An 18494-nucleotide genomic window follows, 5' to 3' on the forward strand; every position below is an offset into this window, starting at 1 on the left:
CCTTCCTTCCTTCCTTCCTTCCTTCCTTCCTTATTTCTTCCTTTCTTCTTTCTCTCTTTCTTTCTTTCTTCTTTTCTTTTTTTTCTGAGACAAGGTCTCATTCTGTGACCCAGGCTGGAATGCATTGGCACAATCACAGTTCACTTCAGCCTTGACCTCTGAGGCTCACGTGATCCTCCAACCTCAGCCTTGCAAGTAACTGGGACCACAGGCATGCACCACCATGCCTGGCTAATATTTGTATTTTTTGCAGATATGGGGTGTCTCCTGGGCTCAACTGATCCTCCCCTCATCAGCCTCCGGAAGTGCTGGGATTACAGGCATGAGCCACCCTGCCTAGTTTTCTTTTCTCCCACTCAAATCTGCTCTTGAGAAAGCAGTGGAAATGTTAGTGGTTCACACTTTAGTGCTTAGACTCTAGAAAGGCTCATCTGATACAGGGATGGAAAGTGGGCTTCATTCCATATGCCAGTCCTGACCAATCGAAAGTGACCTCCTGGAGTGCCAAGTTGAGAAGGATTCAGAGGTCCCAGTCAGGTTTAACCAGGTAGAGGACCACGATCGATTAGCAATATCTCGTCTAAGTGCAGGAGTGGACAACAGCAGTGTACACACTCTAAACGTGTTCAACTCCCTTTTATTATAGAGAAGAGGGCTCAGCAAGGCTGATCAGCGTGTAGGTCAGCACTAGCAATGCCAAGGCACAGCAGGACAGGGACCCCCCATCCCATCCCCCAGGCGCCACACTCACCAGCTCGGGGGTGATGTCCATGTCGAGGGCACCATTGGTCTGCAGGAGTCCAAACATGGTGTTGAAGAGGTACGGTGGCACTGTCACCTGGGATGTGTGGTCCTCCTTGGGGGGCACCTTGGCTGGGGCAGGGGACTTGGGGAAGTCAATGATGTCACCAGCTACACTCTTCACGATAGGCTGCAGGGGCAGGAAACAGAGCCAAGGAGGGTCTTGAGGTGTTCACCCACCCGTCTGGACCCGACATCCCCTATCTAGCCTCCCCCAGCAGCAGAAGAGGCCCCTCTGGTTACTCACGTTGATGTCCAGTTCTATGTACTGGTTGGAGATGAGAGGCAGTGTGGCCAGAGAGAATTCCAGGGACCCAAGAGCCCCAAGGGGCACCAGGCCTGCATGGGAAAGGGAGGGGCGAGAACGACCCCATAAACCCGGTTCCCAATCCTAATAGCCCCTATTTCCATTTACTGATGTCTGCTGAGTGCCTAGCACTCTGCTAAGCATTCACTTGGCCACGACTTCATCCCCATTTTACAGATGTGGAAATTGAGGCTCAGACAGGGGAAGTCACCAGGCCAAGGCCACACAGTCACAGCGTTCAAAACCAGGATTCCTGTTTTCCAGAGTTGGTGCCACTAACACACTGCTACCCTGCCTCTCTTACATAACACCACCTACAGAGACATACCAGCCCCAAGTTTTCTATTCTTTTCCTGGTTGTGCCTTTTTATATTTTCCCAAACCCATTTTATGGACACCGAAGGCACTTGTGTCTCCAGGAGGCACAGAGAGACTGGGGTCTGCTGGGGCTGCGGGGCCTTGGGTTCCTTACTGGAGCTCTCTGGGCCTTGGTCATCTAGTCTGATCAGGTAGTCATCATATCTTCCCCCTGTTTCTGACAGTGCCAATCACACACTAGGTGCTCAATAAATGTTGATCTGCAGCACCCAACATAGAGTGAACCGATGGTTCTGGGTCTGCAGTCCCTGCTAGGCAGCCTCAGCCCAGGCTTCCACCATGAGGCTCCTCAAAGGGGCAGCCTGTCAGTGTGAGGAGGAACTGAAGGACCCTGAGATCCTGCCCCTTTCGGCTCCCCTTAGTACCCTACCCCACTGGGGTCATACAGAGAGGGGTAGAAGGGGCAAAGAGGAGGGCGTTGCGCCCTAACTTACCCAGCACAGCCCCCAGGAGCTCATTCACCACGCCCAGCACACTGTCCACCACAGGGCACAGCTGTGTCAGAGAGACGGATGTTACAGGGCAAAGAAGGGCTCGCTGCGAGGACAGCTGCATGTTCTTTAAATGCTTTGCTATCTGGTGCTATGTGGTGCTGGGGACCAAGGCAAGGCAGAAGGCAGAGACAGACAAGAGACACACAGGTGGGAGGCAGGGGAGGGGCTGGAGCTTGAGGTGTCAGAGGGTTGAGTGGGCCCCCAAGCTGTCTTTCCTTGGTTACAAGAGCCCCATTAGAAAACCCCCAAAGGTGGCTGGGGGACCATGGGAGACACATTTCAGAGGCTGGTTTGGGCACGCGGATAAGGCCTTCACCTGAGGAGGCAAAAGTGGTTTTGGTTCCCCATAAAGTCACAGGCCATCCCCTGCCATCTTGTGTGGGCACTGGGAAGCCTAGGATCAAGACCCCACAGCGGGGCACTCCTTGCCTCCACCCAGAGAGTCAGGCCTGGATCTGGGGTGTCCATCCAGCATATCACCATGTGTTCATTCCTAACCCCTGTGCTAGGAGAACAGGGAGCAAGTGGTTTGACTTTCAGAATCCAAGTCTGGGAATCACAGAACCTGAGTCCCGTAGCCCACTGGAGTGGCAGCCTCAGAGAGGACCATTCCAGCCCTTTCATCCTCCAGCTGAGGCCAGAGAAGAAGGTGACCTGTCCAAGGTCACAGCTGTTTTCAGAGAAACAAAAGAGGGCTGTTGCATGTCAAGTGGGGGCCCCAAACTCCAGGACTTCTGAGGTCAGGCAAGTCACAGAAATGAGAGGAGACGAGAGGGACTCTGCTGGGGGTGGAGAAAGCAAACCCTCTGAGCACCAGATGGGAGGTACCAGAGGTACTTCCTTCCCACTTACAAGAGGGAGGTATCAGGCAGCCAGAGTGACTGATTGCACAATAGAAGCCAGAAATCTGGACTGTTACGAGAAATCTTCAATGCTGAATGTTGGCAATGAATGCTCATTTTCAAAACCTCTTTGTGTCACACAAAACCTAGCTGCTGGCCAACTGCCCCAGAGACTAGGTTAGGGGCTGCAATTGAAATGCACCCTCATGCCCTGGTGGAAACCTGCCTGACACGGTCCTGCCTAGGGGCCCCTCCTCCTGCTAAGCTTTTTTTCCAAACTGGGTTCCTCAAGCCCAGGGCAGTTTTGCCAACCCCAGGCTCCCATTCCTCTGCCGTCCCCACTGGCGTTCACAAGAACGCACAGGGAGAGCCAGCCAGGTGGTGGGGTCAGGAGGCCTGACTGCCCTTTGCTGTCTATGTGGCCCTCCCCTCTCCCTCGGTGATATGGAGAGAGCCAGACCAGCTCTCTCAAGTGTGAAAGCCAGGATGGTCTGGAGCAGGCCATGGACAGACATCCTTTAATCTTAATATGTTTATATATGACGTATGAATATAGGTACATGTTTTTCTAGACATGATTGCCAAACACAAGGCTCAGTTTAAAACCATCAAGTGATTCAATTTTCATTTCAAGCTAATTTAAAGAAAAACATAAAGTAAGTACTAATACAAATGGCAGAAACAGAGCAGGGGGTAAGAAGGAGCCTCCGATTTGGGAGCAGGGGACCCAGGCCACCTGGAGCCACACACTCGGGCTGGAGGATCTGAAAGGATCGTGTCATCCACCCCCAGACTAGCAGGCGCGCCAGGGAGGCCGGTCAGCAGGCCCGGATGGGATTACCTGGTGGGTGTGGAAGGGAAGTACAGCCTAATCCCGCCTGGTGCCCAACTTTACCCAAAACTGGGGGAGAAAGAGGCCCAGTCCAGGGAGAGGGCATGCTGGCCCACGGCCCCCACACTCACCAGTCCCGGAAGCACCTTGAAAAGCATCTGTTCCACGACTTCAAAGAGTGGCGTGGGCAGCAGTCTGAGCAGAGGGAGACACATGTGGGTGCGGCTGCCAGGTGGACAGTTCCACCTGGATGACAGGGTCGGGGGGACACTAGGGGCTCTGGATTTCTCCTGTCTCTTCTCTTGGGGATGGGGTTGGCTGCGGCTTTGGAGACCTGAGTTAAATCCTGGCTCCACTTCCCCAGGGGACCCAGGGAGGGGCTTCATTTTCCCCAACTGTACAGTGCCCACCTTAGAGAGTTGCTGCTGCCCGGGTTACATGGGAGTGTGTATGCGGCTGGTGTACAATCTGTGCTTGACAAATGTCTGTCTCCTTTGTCCCTCTAATATTTGTAAACAAGGGACACTTAGGCCTAGAACAATGATTGCTATTGAGCTCCCAGAGTGGGGGTTCAACAAATGAAATGAATGAATGAATGACGCCTGAGGATAAGTGCATGTAGATGGGCTTAGGTCTGTTTGGAGACCATGGGGGTACAGGGTGGCAACCACAGAGCCCCAACCACAGAACACCAACACTGTCCTGGGCTCCACTCCTCCCCAGGCCCCCTCTATCCCGGAGGAGCAGGACAGAATCACTGGAATTTAAGGAGCCCAAAGCCCTTGCCTGGAATCCCTTTCTTAGGGCCCTTGTGGAGACAGGAGCAAGCTGGTTACCCTGTTCCTGGTAGCTAACGCAGAACTGCCTGATGACCCCCAACTGCTCAGAGTTACCCAACAAAGATGGGGCAGGAACTGGGATTGGGCCTGGAAGGTGGACACAGAACAGTAGATACAAGTGGGAGGCAGCTGTGGGCTGGCTCAGAGTGCTGACAGAGGCCTTGGACCCAGCCAGAGAGCAGTCCCTCTCCACCCCCGCCGGATCTGTGCGTGTGACCCTGGGCAAGGAGACCTCTGGGCCTCCATGGTCCCATGAAAGTGATGATTCAGAGGCCAGGCATGGTGGCTCACACCTGTAATCCCAGCACTTTGTGAGGCGAGGGCAGGCGGATCACTTGAGGTCAGGAGTTCAAGACCAGCCTGGCCAACATAGTGAAACCCCCTCTCTATTAAAAATACAAAAATTAGCATGGTGGCAGGTGCCTGTAATCCCAGCTACTCAGGAGGCTGAGGCAGAAGAATTGCATGAACCCGGGAGGCAGAGGTTGCAGTGAGCCGAGATGGCACCACTGCACTCCAGCCCGGGTGACAGAGTGAGACTCCTTCTCAAAAAAAAAAAAATTGTGATGATTCAACAAGGTGTAGGGAGGGCCACCTGGCCAGCCCCTGGGAAGAGATGATGTCATAGCGCCTTCCGAATCATCAAATCCAGCTCCACATATACAGATGGGGACACGAAGGCCCAGAATGGGGAGATGGGGAGTGGGTCTCCCTAGGGTCACACAGCAAGTCAGAGGCAGAGTTGGGCCTCTCATGTGCTGAGAGCAGGGGTTGAAATCCCACAGATGGAGGGATCCCAGCAGACCCTGGGCCTGCTCTGGAGGAGAGGGGACGGCAGGATCCGGTGAACCAGAATAGGGGAATGCCCAGGAGTGGGTGGCGCAAGCTATGGATTAAGCTGGAGTCCCTGTCGGTGGTGGGACTCAATCTGTCGGTCTGTGGAGCCGGTTGAAACCGGCAGGGCAGGCAGAGGTAGGATGAGTTCAGGTCTATGCAGCTGGCAGCTCCAGGGAGGCCTGGGAGACGCCCAGATGGGTGCGAGATGATCCCGAGTGGGTCAGGGCTGCAGACTGGAACCTGCAGACTCACCCCGAGAACAGGCTGATGTGGCCCAGGAGCGTGCTGCAGCGCTTGAGGATAAGGATGGGTGTGCCCCGCGAGCTCACACCCAGTGCCACCCGCGACGTCACGTTCACCTCCGCAGCCAGCTGCAGAAGGCCCCCAAGGGGGCTGTAAGAAAGGACGCTGGGAGCTTGGCCAGGCAGCCAGGCCCAACCCTTGGCCCCGCCCACCAGGGTCAGCTGTGTCCTGAGCAGAGGCGGGTTGAGGGTGGCCCTGCCAGTGCCCTAGGCACCGCGTCCCCTTCTCAGCCTCTGCCTCCCAGCCCCATTTTGCACTTCCCTGTGCCCTCTTCCCCCACCCTCTCCGGTGAGCCTGGGCAGTGGGGTCCGGGTCTGGAGGAAGAGGGAAATGGAAGTCCCTGGGGAAGGGCAATGGCATAGGATCCAGGGGGGAAACAGTAGGATTGGGAGTCCCTTGTGGAGGAAATAGGATGAAAGGAAATGGGGGTACAGGGGGTGGGAGTTGGGGGACAGCAGAGTAGGAGTCTCCAACAGGGCAGGGGGTGGAAGCAGGACGGTAGAGGTCCCCAGGACGCACTCACCCAGAGTAATGCATGCCCACTTTGGTGTGCAGGTTCAGCTGCACCCCAAACCCCGGCAGCAGCTTCAGCGACTCCTTCGGCAGCGTGAGCTCCTCAATCTTCAGACTGAGATGGGAGTCAAGGAGAGGGCTGCCCACTCCCAGACACCCCCCAGTGCCTCCATCATCCCAGACCAGGCGGCGCCCAGAGTGGCTCTTGGTGGTGTTTCCTATCTCACCTCAAACCCACAGAGCCAGCTGTGAGCCCTTGGCCCATCACTTAATCTCTCTGGGCCTCAGTCTTCTTATCTGTAAAGTGGGGTGATACTAGTTCCTACCTCGTAGATGTGTTGCAAAGACAAGTGAGATAATTCGAGTGCAGAATCTGGTACAGTGTGTGCTCAACAAATGTCCTATCATCATCACCGCTGGAGGCTCGAAGAATTAAAGCTTTTCCCCACACCATCCCCACAGTCTCAGCCCTTGTTTGGTTTCTGGCCTTGACATTGCGCCCCACTATACCCCCGCACACTCACAAATGCAACCCAAGTGTGTTCTCAGACACGGCCCCTCACAAGTCATTACTCTCTGTCTTCTGGGTCTTTGCCCAGGCTGTTCCCTCTGTCTGGAACACCCTTCCCTTGACCCTCCTTCCACCCTGCATCCCTCTTCAGCTTGCTGACTCCTCCCAGTTCACATGTACTCCTCCAGGAAGCCTTCCACCCTGGTTTTCTGCCTTAGGCAGATGGCCTCTGAGCGCCTGTCCCACCCTGCCTGGGCTGCCTCCGTCACTGCCCTGAGCCCATGGGATCTTCACTGTCAGACTCCACCACCTATGAGAAGCTCTTCGAGGCACGAACAATGCCAGGTTCATGTCTGAGACTCCAGCCTCACCGAGAAGGCAGATTTCACAGGGGAGGGAGAGTGAATATTGTATCAATAATAATAATAATAATATCCATCCAGCACTTACTGTGTGCCCGGCTCTCTTTCAGCTGCTTGGCACAGATTGACTCACTGTCCTGGCAACCACCCCATGAGTAGCTGCTAATACTGCAGCCAGTAAAAGGCAGATGGTTCAAACCCCAGCTCTGCCACTAACTGACTGGATGGGCTTGGGCGAGTCACAGTGCTGCTGTGCCTCAGTTTCCCCATCTGTAAAATGGGGACATTGATAGCACCTACCACAGAATGACACACAGCGAGCCTCGAGCAACATCAGCATTTACCAGCCCGCTTTCCGGACATTATGTTCCGTTTAGGGAAGTGAACACCCATCCACTCCCAGCACCCCATTGCCTCCTGTCCAGTGACTCTTCTCCATACGCTGGGCTTCAGCCTTGCCTGAGCCCTGTCGTTTGACCTTTCTCTAATTCACCCACCAGCCATAGACTGGTTTCCACTGGACTTGACCAGGCAGTATGGGCTGTGATGAAACACACAGACACATTCCCCTCTCTTCCCCTAGCTGGGTGAGCTTGGGCAGGTCACTTCACTGCTGGGAGCCTCTTATCTCCTCACCTGTTAAATGCAGTTCATAATAGTCCTACCTTTGGACTCAGTGAGCTAATTAATTTACAATGCACAGTGCTAGACACACAGAAAACCCTGAATAGGTGGTCACTGAGTTAGCACATGTTAGCTATAATGTGATGCTCTTCATTCATTCATTCAAAAACACTTTTTGAGCCTGGGCACAGTGGCTCACACCTGTAATCCCAGCACTTTGGGAAGCCGAGGCGGGCAGATCATCTGAAGTCAGGAGTTCAAGACCACCCTGGCCTACATGGTGTAACTCCATCTCTACTAAAACCACAAAAATTACCCAGTCGTGGTGGTGGGTGCCTGTAATCCCTGCTACTTGGGAGGCTGAGGCAGGAGAATCACTTGAACCTGGGAAGCAGAGGTTGCAGTGAGCCGAGATCACGCCACTGCGCTCCAGCCTGGACAACAAAGCAAGACTCTGTCTCAAAAAAAAAAAAAAAACTTTTTGAGCATCCACTGTGTCCCTATTTATGATCCTGGGAACACAGTGGTGAACAAGTCAGACAAAAATCCTACCCCTCCTATAATCTAGCAAAGGAGACATAAAACAAACCTGTAAAATGTATGGTGGGGATAAGAAAGGGCTAATCAGTGCAGACCTCTTTTGAGCGGACATCTGGAGGAGGTGAGAAAGGGAGCCATGCAGATAGCTAGATTAGCCCAGAGAGACTAAGCAACTTGCCCAAGGTCACACAGTGAGTAACTAGTGTTGACCCAGAGCTGGAACCCTCAACCACAGTGGCCTTCTGCTGTTCTTGTCCTGCCAGGCATGCAGTAGAGTCATCGTTTTTAGACCTGGATCATGACCCTCCCACACCACCCTCACTGCCTATCAGACAAAATAAAAAGAGTCAATCTCTCCTCAATTCCCAGAAACAAAGCCAAGTCTTCCTGTAGGGCATGCAGCAGCTGGGACTCACCCAGAGAGCTCCTCGACAGTGCCCAAAACCCCTCCATGGCCCAGCAAGCCGCCTCCTCCAAGCAGCCCTCCTGAGCCCAGGAGGCCCTGGTTCACAGCTGCGACTCATCCCAGCACATTCTGCAGAATGGGCCCCCCAACCAGTGAGTTCTGGATGGCTGCAGAGAGAGTGGAAATAGGAAGGTACTAGAAACTGCAACTTCACCCCCAGGACCACGGCAGCTGCCTCCTTCCTCTGAGATTGAGTTGGCTTCTTTTTAAAAATGGAATTAACCCAGAGGTTACACTCAAATGATGGAACCCACTAAGCCATAACAGCCTCTTACTCCCGCTACAGGGCCTGTGGCCACCCTCCCTGCCTGGCACATGGGAGGTATCCAGTAAGTGTTTGGAGAATGAATGAGCAAATCTCATGATAATCCCTTCATTTTACCAGTGGGGAAACTAAGGCTCAGAGAGGGGCAGAGACTTGCCCAAAGTCACACAGCAAATTGGGTTGGGGTCAATAGTGTAACTTGGGCCCTGATCCTGGACTGCCCTGCAGCACTGAAAGGGAGGGCAAAGAAGGGGTAGCTTGTAGCCACCAGGGCTCAGTCAAGCTGGAGGAGATGGTCCCTGCTCCTCTCTTGGGCACTCCAGGCCTGACTCAGTGCAGATTGTGGGAAGGGCAGGATGGAGGAACAGCCCTGTAGAAGTAGGGGCAGGCCAGGGGCCTCCCTGAAGCATTTCCAGCTCATGACCCATCTACTCCATCCCTGAGACTGTCACCACGGGCCACTGGGCTCTGTAGTACCAAATGCCAAGTACAGTTCCTCTACCCTAGTAATGTGAGGCAGACACTGGCCCAACTAGCACCCTCCTCTCGACCTCCTCAACCTCACCCTGTCTCTGTCCCTGAGCCACACGCAGTCCCCACACAGCCTCAGCCCATATCACCCAGTCCACCTCCCAGAAGAGGGAACTCATCGCCCATTCCAGCCTGCAAGGGAAACTTTCACTCCTGCACAGCTACTCCCAGGAGAATGTGCTATCTGAGCAGCTGGGAATCACAGCCTGGTCTTCTCTGCTCTTAAAACAGATGCTGTAAGCACACAGATTGAGTCATTGACATTGCCGCAGCCCCTCACAGACTGCCCACCTGGGGCTTACCTTTGCCGAGTTCATCCTTGTCAATCCGAGCGAGCGTGCCCACCGTCTCTAGCAGCCCCTGGCATGGAGTCGCCAGGACCCAGAGCAGAAGCAGGGAACACAGGCCCAGCATGGCTGGCTGCACGCCTGTGAGGAGCAGAAGCAGGAACTCTGAGACCCTCCTCCTGCTCCAGCCTTTCCCCTCTCTGTTCCCATTGTCAGCCTTCTTCCTCCCTGCCCACCTGGCACAGCCCAGATCCAGCTTCACTCCCAGGAAAGCCTTCTCCTCCCAAATGTAAGCAGGGCCAACACGCAGGTGGCACGGTGCAGCTGCCAATGCACTCAAATCTCCAAGGCACTTTCCAAGCCTCTCCCTCATTGGGTTCCATTTCTCAGATGGGAAAACTGAGACCAAAAGGGGTAGGGGACTAGACCAAGGCCACAGAACTAATCAGAGACACAGTCAGAATTCAGGCCTGAGTCCATGTGACAGAAAAGTCTTAGTCCTCAGTGGCCCAGTGAGCCTGGCTGGGTGTCTGGAGTGACAGCTGTAGACAGAGGGGCTTCCCCTTCAGGACAGCAGGATGAGAGCTTTGTTTCCAGGACCTGCTTCCCACTGGCTCATGGGGCTGTTTCAGAAGGTCTAGCTGACTGGGGACACCCAACACTTAGACTTAACTGTCCTGTCTTTCTCCTTCCCCCGCCTCCACCCCAAATCTTGAAGAAGGGAATGGGGTGGCAGTTGGGGGCATGGCTAATCTGCTAAGTTCAGAGAGTGGGATTTTTCTTTAAGGAGTTCCCTATTTGCCCAGCCAATCACATATCCATCTATGCCCACCCGTCACTCCTGCTTAAACCCTTCAGTGGCTCCCCACTGCCCTGGGTTGAAACCCAGGCTTCTTGCCGTTACCCACAAAATCCCTGCCTGCCTCTTTGACCTCCTTGAGCTTAAACATGCCAGGCCCCTTCCCACCCCAGGGCCTTTGCACATGCGGTTCCACGTTAGGAAATTTCCTCCCCTGTTCTTTGCATGGCTGACTCCTTATCATTCAGGTTCCAGATAAACATTGTGCCCCTGGAGAGGCCTGCCTCCTTCACTTTGTCTAAAGAAATCCATCTGTCACTAAACATCACCCAGAATATTTATTTTAAGGTGCTGATCTCCATTTACAATTTTGCATCTGTTTGTGTCCTCGTTTCTCTTCCCTGTAAACTCCATGAAGGCAGGGACCTTGTCTAAGGCCTCTGTGCATGGTTGTGTGTCAGAAGGGGGTCCCTGCTGAGGAGGCAGCAGATAGAAATTCAGCAGCATGTCACTGGCCAGGAGAAACATGGGCACTCCTGGAACTCTCTCCATACACAGGGATCCCCAGCCCACCCCTCCGGCTATGAATGTATACAAGTCTTTGCCTCTCTCTCGGCCCCAGATCTGTAACATGGTTTTTCTCCTCAACCACCCTCTTGGTACCCTCCTAGGGTGAGTTCCTCCTCAGGTGAGTTCTTTCCGTGCCCATCAGTCATACGGGAGGGCAGAAGGTGGTGGGGTCAATGGCTGGGCAGCAGGACGAGCCCAGGGCTGCCTCAAGCTGTCTTACCCTTGCTCCTGCAGCTCCACAAGGGGCGGATGGGGGCTCCCGGTCTCCTGTCGGTTCCTCCACCCACCTGAGCTGAGGGGTGGCCCTTATACGCCCACGCGGTTCTGAGGACACAAAGGGGCCATGGCCACCAGAAACCCATCAACATGTCATGTCAGAAGCAAATTGCGGTTTTCCCCGAGGGCCTGCTTGGAGGAGAGTAAGGGGACTGGGGTCGGTGCCCAGGAGTGGGAGTGAAGGCTTGGGGACTGCACAGGCAGCCACCTCCCTCAGAGCCAGGGGTGAGGTGTGGGGCCCTGCCACCTACCCGTTCAGCCATCTCTTGGGCTCCCTCCAAGGCTCCCCAAGAGCCATTCCAATGGCACAGAATCCCCCCTGCCTACCCCGCCCCTTCCTCAGCCAGCAAAGGCCTAGGGAGGGAAGGAAGGGACCTAAAGCTGCTGGGTCTTCTACCCTCCGCCACCCCCACCCCAGGCCTCACATGGAGAGGGCTGTGGGCCTGGAGGCAGGGACTCTGGGCACACCTGGGGGAGAGGCATCAACTCCACCCCCACCTACCAAGGCTCAGTATCCCCAGAATTCCAGAGTTTGTCCCCTTTCCGAGGCTGGTCCAGATGACAGCAACGAGAAATGCACGCATTCATTCACTCCACTGCAGGCATTTGTGAGGCACCCACTGTCTGCTAGATGCTGGGGAGATCGCTGTAAATAAAAGAAACAAACTCCCCTGGCCCAAAGGAGCCAACTAGCGGAAATGCAATGCAATTTAAAACTTTCTAGTAGCCACATTCTCTGAAAGGTAAAAAGAAACAGGTGAAATTAATTATAATAATCTAGTTTATTTACCCCTACCAAATCCAAAATATTCTCTTTTAACATGTAACCAGCACAAACTTATGAATGGGGTTTACTTTCTTTTCTCATACTAAGTTTTCAAAATCTGCTTATAGCACACCAAGATTTGGACTTGTCACATTTCAGGCAATCGCCTTGTGTGGCTATTGGCTGTCGTGTTGGACAGCACAGCTCTGAAAGGGACAAATAAGCACATAATACAGTAAGTTGGGGCTGGCCACAGTGGCTCACGCCTGTAATCCCAGCACTTTGGGAGGCCAAGGCGTGTGGATCACCTGAGGTCGAGAGTTTGAGACCAGCCTGGCCAACATGGTGAAATCCCATCTCTACTAAAAAAATAAAAATTAGCCAGGTGCGGTGGTTCATGCCTGTAATGCCAGCACCTTGGGAGGCCAAGACGGGTGAATCACCTAAGGCCAGGAGTTCGAGACCAGACTGACCAACATGGTGAAACTCCGTCTCTACAAAAAATATGAAAATTAGCTGGGCATGGTGGTGGTTGCCTGTAGTCCCAGCTATTTGGGAGGCTGAGGCAGGAGAATGGTGTGAACCCGGGAGGTGGAGCTTGCAGTGAGCCATATATATATGCCAGGCATAGTGGTGCACGCTTGTAATCCCACCTACATGGGAGGCTGAGGCAGGAGAATCGCTTGACCCTGGAGGCGGAGGTTGTAACAAGCCAAGACTGCCTCACTGCACTCCACCCTGGGAGACAGAGTGAGACTCCATCTCAGAAAAAATACAGTAAGTTAGAAGCTAACGACAAAAATAAAGCAGGGAAGTGGCTCGGGAGTGTGGGGAGTGGGTGCCATTTTCAATAGGGTGGTCAGGGAAGGCCTCGTATTGGATCAGGGGTGACTTTTGACTCAAAGGAGAAGAGGGAAGGAATCAGATGGCTGTCTGGAAAGAGCCTGCTGATCAGAGGGACCCCCACACAAAGGCCTAACGTGGTATTCCAGGAACAACAGTGGGTCCATGTGACTGGAGGGGGGTAACAGAAAGGGGGCCAACAATGTGTGATGAGGCCTTGGAACCTACTGTATGGATTTACTGACTTTGGCTTTCTTTGGCAATTCCTCTGAAGGCACCAGCTCAGGCATCCCTTCCTCCAGGAAGCCTTCATGAGCCCCAAGCTGCATGACGTATCACCTCTGAGCTCCCACATTCCCCTGGGATTTCCTCTCTCAGAATCTGTGACATGCCAAGCTGTCCCTGTGTCTGTGGCTCTGTGAGTCTGTGGGTCTGTCTCCTGCGTGGGGCCCTGAACCTCTGCCTGCTGAGATGGAGAAGAAGGATGACATTTGCCTTGTTTACCTCAATCATCTCTAAAATCCTCACCCTACAATGTTCATGCTGATGACTTTAGGCCCCTGGGCCAGGTTACTCAACCACACCACACTTTTTAAAAAAATAAACTTTTTACTAAAATCTAAAACATGTACACAAAAAGGGGCATGGATCACAAGTATACAGTGTGATGAATTTTTACAAGTGGAGCCCTCTTTGTGTCCCCTCCAGGTCACTGCCCACCTGGGGGTGACCACTGTCCTGACTGCTAACCCAGTGCTGAGTCCAGCATGTTCCTGGGGGTCACTAAGTGCAATTACAGTGTGCTGTATGTGCACAGCTTTCTCGCTCCCGTTGTGTGAGGCAGTGACTGGGTCTTCTTTGCTGTGTACTACTCCACTGTGTGAATCCCCACAGTGTGTTGATCCATTCTCGTGTCCAGAAGTGCCTGGGCTTTCCAGGTGCTGGCTATTATGAATGAAGCTGCTATGAACACTCTTGTTTGTGGACATTTTTTTTTTCTTTTTTGAGACAGAGTCTTGCTCTGTCACCCAGGCTGGAGTGCAGTGGTATGATCTCAGCTCACTGCAACCTCCTCCTCCTGGGCTCAAGTGATTGTCCTGCCTCAGCCTCCTGAGTAGCTGTGATTACAGGCACATGCCGCCACACCCAGCTAATTTTTGTATTTTTCATAGAGACGGAGTTTCGCTATGTTGGCCAGGCTGGTCTCGAACTCCTGACCTCAAGTGATCCTCCCACCTCAGCCTCCCGAAGTGCTGGGAATATAGGCATGAGCCACCACACTCAGCTTGGGCTTATGTTTTTATTCTTCATTTCTTTTGGGTAAATAACAAGGAGCGGAATTGCTGGAGCACAGTATGCATGTGCATGTTTAGCCATACTCTCTATGGCTACGGTTCCCCCAAGCGTTATGCCATTGCACATGGTCACTGCTGCTACTCCACAGCCTCATCTGTGCTGGGCATCCCCAGTGTTTTTAAGGCATTTGTTTGAAGGAAGAGGAAAGAAAGCTAACGCTAGCATTTATTGAGCACATACCGTGCACAAGGCACCTGCTGTATGTGAGCACATCTAGTCATCACAAAGACCCAGTGAGGTCAGTGCTGTTATTATTTCCTCTTCTTACTCAAGGAGCCAAGGCTCAGCAAGGGTAAGCAGCTTGCTGGATGTCACACAGGAGTCCAGCCAGCCCGTCTAACACCCATTGTCTTAACCACTGCCCAGCCTAGCCTCCTGGAAGAGAGGAAAATGCTACCTAGTTTCTGGCCTGCCTCATCTCTCCTCCTCCTTCCTGATCCCCACACCACAGGGGACTCTGACGCCCCCATAAGCTCCCCAGGCATCCCTATATCCCCTCATGCACCAAAGCCGGGTCAGGGATTGGGCCTTCCCACAGGAAGGGATTCATTAAAATGCATATGTCTTAGCCTCACCTTTGGCAACCCTGACTCCACTGACAAACACCTAGGGGGACGTTTAACAAGCCCCCAAGGCAATGCGATGTGCAGCCCTTTGGAGATCCCTGGTGAGGGTGATGGGGAGCCAGGGAAGGGATTAGAGCAGGGGAGGACTTGGTGAAGAAAAATACCCTGGGGCGCTAGTTCCTAGAGTGAAGGCTCTGGAGTCAAAATTTCTGGGTCCAAATTCTGGCTCTGTCACTCACAATTGAGTGACTTAACTCACAGAGCCACAGTTCTCCCATCTGCAAGATGGGCTCATATTAAAGGTGGCCACCCTCACCTAATTGGTATGGTCGTGAGGACAGGTATCCTAGAAATGAACTTTAGGGCATCAAGGGAGGGGGACCAAAGGTGCAGATGGTGGTGAGATCCCTGGGAGGCCTCCCCATGCTATTCGAGCTGAGAGTGGGCTGAGAAGGGAGAAGGCAAGGTAGGTGGGGACTGGCATGACCACAGGTGTGGGGAATGTTGTGTGGTCTTCATTTTCCCAGGGTGACGCTGTCTGGCAAGTCCCTGGGGGTCAATAGCTGTGGGCCCAGGACCAAAGACCTGGCTCTGCCCTTTTCTCACTCTGTGGGCTTGAGCCTCAGTTTCTTGAAAGGAGGACACTGCATTCCACTGCTGAGTGTGGTGTGAAGGAGCGAGGAAGAGACTTGGACTCAGGAAGATAGGGTTCAAGCCCAGCTCCAAGTGTGCCACGTGCCCTTGGGCAAGTCACTTCATCTCTCTGGGCCTCCACTTCCTTATCTGGGGTTGGAGGAGTCTGGGAGGTGAGCAGTACCCAGCACACTTCTTATCACTGCCTCCCCAGGGAGTGGGGTCATGGAGTAGGGTTCCCTTGCTGGTCCAGCCCACATTCTCTGCTCAGGGTGAATCTGGAGGAATTGACTACTCAAAGACTGTTGATGTCAGATTAGAGGTCAGAGCATCTAACCCCTTCCTCACTGTAAAGATGAGTAAACTGAGATTCAGAGAGGAGCTGTGGCTTGTTCAAGGCCATACAGTACCGAAGGCTTGGCAAGAAGCCGGGTCTTCAAACCCTAACAGTTTGTGCCCTGGCTTCCCCATCAGCACACTGAGCCTGGAGAGGGTGGCAGCAAGACTTTAGGGAGCCATAAGTATGCTGTGGGAACATCCAAAAGTGGGTTTGGGGGTGGAGGGGTGTCTCTGACATGCCCAGGGCCAGACATCAGCAGCCCATGGATTACCCAGCGTCTGCACCTGACAGGCCTCCCTCAAGGCTGCCATTGTCCCAGAGCTGGAGAGATGATGAGTAACAGGATTAGAGCTCATGATGAGGGACAAGGGGACAGCCCTGGCATCCGGGACGAAGCAAGAGGGGCCCTCCCTCCTCTGTGGCATGGGCCTGGGCCAGGCTGGGACAGGGTGTACCTGCCAGGGCCCCATGGCTAGGGCAGCACTGACCTGATCAGGCCTCTGGCTACACCACACCACCCACAGACATATGTATGTGCCCAGACAGAGACCCAGTCACAAAGCCGCCCCCAATCTTCCACATCCAGAGCCTCATCCCAGGGAGACAGACATTCTGACACACACACACACACACACACACACACACACCCCAACAGACATATGGACACACGTAGCCACCATCCCCATAATTTCCAGGGCTGGGGCACCAGCTGATCATAGGAGGCCCATGATACATTTTTCCCTAAAGTTATACGTTTTTTTTGAGACAGAGTCTTGCTCTGTCACTCAGGCTGGAGTGCAGTGGTGCCATCTTGGCTCACTGCAGCCTCTGCCTCCCGGGTTCAAGTGATTCTCCTGTCTCAGCCTCCCGAGTAGCTGGGATTACATGCGCGCACCACCAAGTCCAGCTAATTTTTGGATTTTTAGTAGAGACGGGGTTTCACCATGTTGGCCAGGATGGTCTCGATCTCCTGACCTCCTGATTTGCCCACCTCAGCCTCCCAAAATGCTAAGATTACAGGCTTGAGCCACCGCGCCCAGCCTAGATTTTTTTAAAAGACATTCTAGCAAGGGACACTGATTTGCGGGCTTAGAAGTCCTTTGCAGGAACTCTCAGTGCGCATGCGCGGGGCTGGTGGGTGCGCGCACACCTCCTGGTTGCCCCGACGCGACCCAAAGCAGAGGTGTCATGGCTGTACCCCTGTGGCCTGCTGCCCACCTCCTCTTCGACGTGGACGACCTGCTTCTGGATACTGAACGACTCCGTTCAGTGGTGTTTCAAGACACATGTGATCGCTATGAAAAGGAATACACCTGGGATGTGAAGTCCCTGGTCATGGGTAGGAAGGCGTTGGAGGTGGCACAGGTGGTCATGGATGTTCTGCGGCTCCTGGTGTCCAAGAAGGAGCTGCTGGAAGAAAGCCAAGCCAGGCCGAGGGACGTGTTCCCCACCGTGGCACTCATGCCAGAGGCTGAGAAACTCATCCTCCACCTGCAGAAACACAACATCCCCTTTGCCTTGGCCACCAACTCAGAGTCCGCATCCTTCGAGATGAAGACAAGCAGGCACAAGGAACTCTTCAGCCTGTTCCATCACATCGTGCTGGGAGATGACTCGAAGTGAAGAGCTGCAAGCCCGACCCTGCCATATTCCTGGTTTGTGCCAGGAGGTTCTCTCCACCTCCTCCTGTGGAGGAGTGCCTTGTCTTTGAAGATGCACACAAACCTCCACTCTTGGCCCTGCCTCTGCACGGACCCTCCCGCCAGGTCACCTCATCCACAGGCCATTCATACACTGATACATGCACTGGTTCAGAGCCACATGGTTACCTGCCCACACGCCAATACAGAAACACTTGTGCACATCTCTCTGACTCAAAAACCCACCCGTGACTAACATCTGTTGAACACTTACTGTGTGCCAGGCACTGTGCTAAGCACCTTTTATGATTTCACTCATGTGATCCTCACAACTCTGCTGAGGTTGGTCTGAAGTTGGTACTGTCATTGTTCTCATTTTACAGGTGAGGAAACGAAGGCTCAGATTGGTGATGTGACTTGCCCAGGACACACAGCAAAGAGGAGGCAGAGGCAGGATTTGAACCCAGGCAAGCTGGCTTCACAACCTGAATTCCAATCCCAGCTCTGCCTCCTGACTTGCCAGGTGGCCTAAGCCAGTCATTCCACTTCTCTGAGCCTCAATCTCATCAGTGCAATGGGGACAGTTCCCTCTCCTGTCAACTGCTGTGAGGATTAAAGAAGGTGACACAGGGAAGGCTCCTGGGGTAACAGGTTCCAAGTGAATAGAGCCATCTTTAAGCTGCCAAGATTTTGCACATAGCTAAGGTAGGAAGAGCGTTGCCACTTGCTAAACTGTATGACCTTGGACAACGGAGTTGGCCTCTCTGTGCCTCAATTTCCTCATCTGTAAGGTGGGGATGACACTTGCCCTCCACCCATAGAGTTATTGTGTAGATGAAATGAGATGGTGTAAGTAAAGCCCTGGGCATGGCACTGAACAGGCACTCAGTATGTGCTCAGGAACTCCCCCAAGCTGTGACCAGCTGCGCTCCAGATCCCAAGCTGGTCTTAGACCCCAAAGCCCACCAAAGGG

General features: G+C 53.6%; 1 protein-coding gene and 1 pseudogene across 1 annotated transcript in view; one reads left to right on the top strand and one right to left on the bottom strand.

The window, feature by feature from the left end:
* Positions 1-13276, bottom strand: part of BPIFB3 (BPI fold containing family B, member 3) — a 21573-nt gene extending 8297 nt beyond the window's left edge. The window contains 10 exon segments of the mRNA XM_011960604.1: positions 752-931; positions 1049-1140; positions 1921-1981; positions 3786-3849; positions 5583-5723; positions 6157-6261; positions 8600-8756; positions 9748-9873; positions 11322-11425; positions 13215-13276. Of these exon segments, the coding sequence (XP_011815994.1) occupies positions 752-931; positions 1049-1140; positions 1921-1981; positions 3786-3849; positions 5583-5723; positions 6157-6261; positions 8600-8756; positions 9748-9873; positions 11322-11425; positions 13215-13276 (1092 nt within the window).
* Positions 13277-17069: 3793 nt separating this feature from the next.
* Positions 17070-17773, top strand: LOC105525074 (annotated as a pseudogene).
* The last annotated feature ends 721 nt before the right edge of the window (positions 17774-18494 follow it).

This window comes from Colobus angolensis, unplaced genomic scaffold, assembly GCF_000951035.1.
Source record: "Colobus angolensis palliatus isolate OR3802 unplaced genomic scaffold, Cang.pa_1.0 Scaffold114, whole genome shotgun sequence".
Classification (NCBI taxonomy): Eukaryota; Metazoa; Chordata; class Mammalia; order Primates; family Cercopithecidae; genus Colobus; species Colobus angolensis.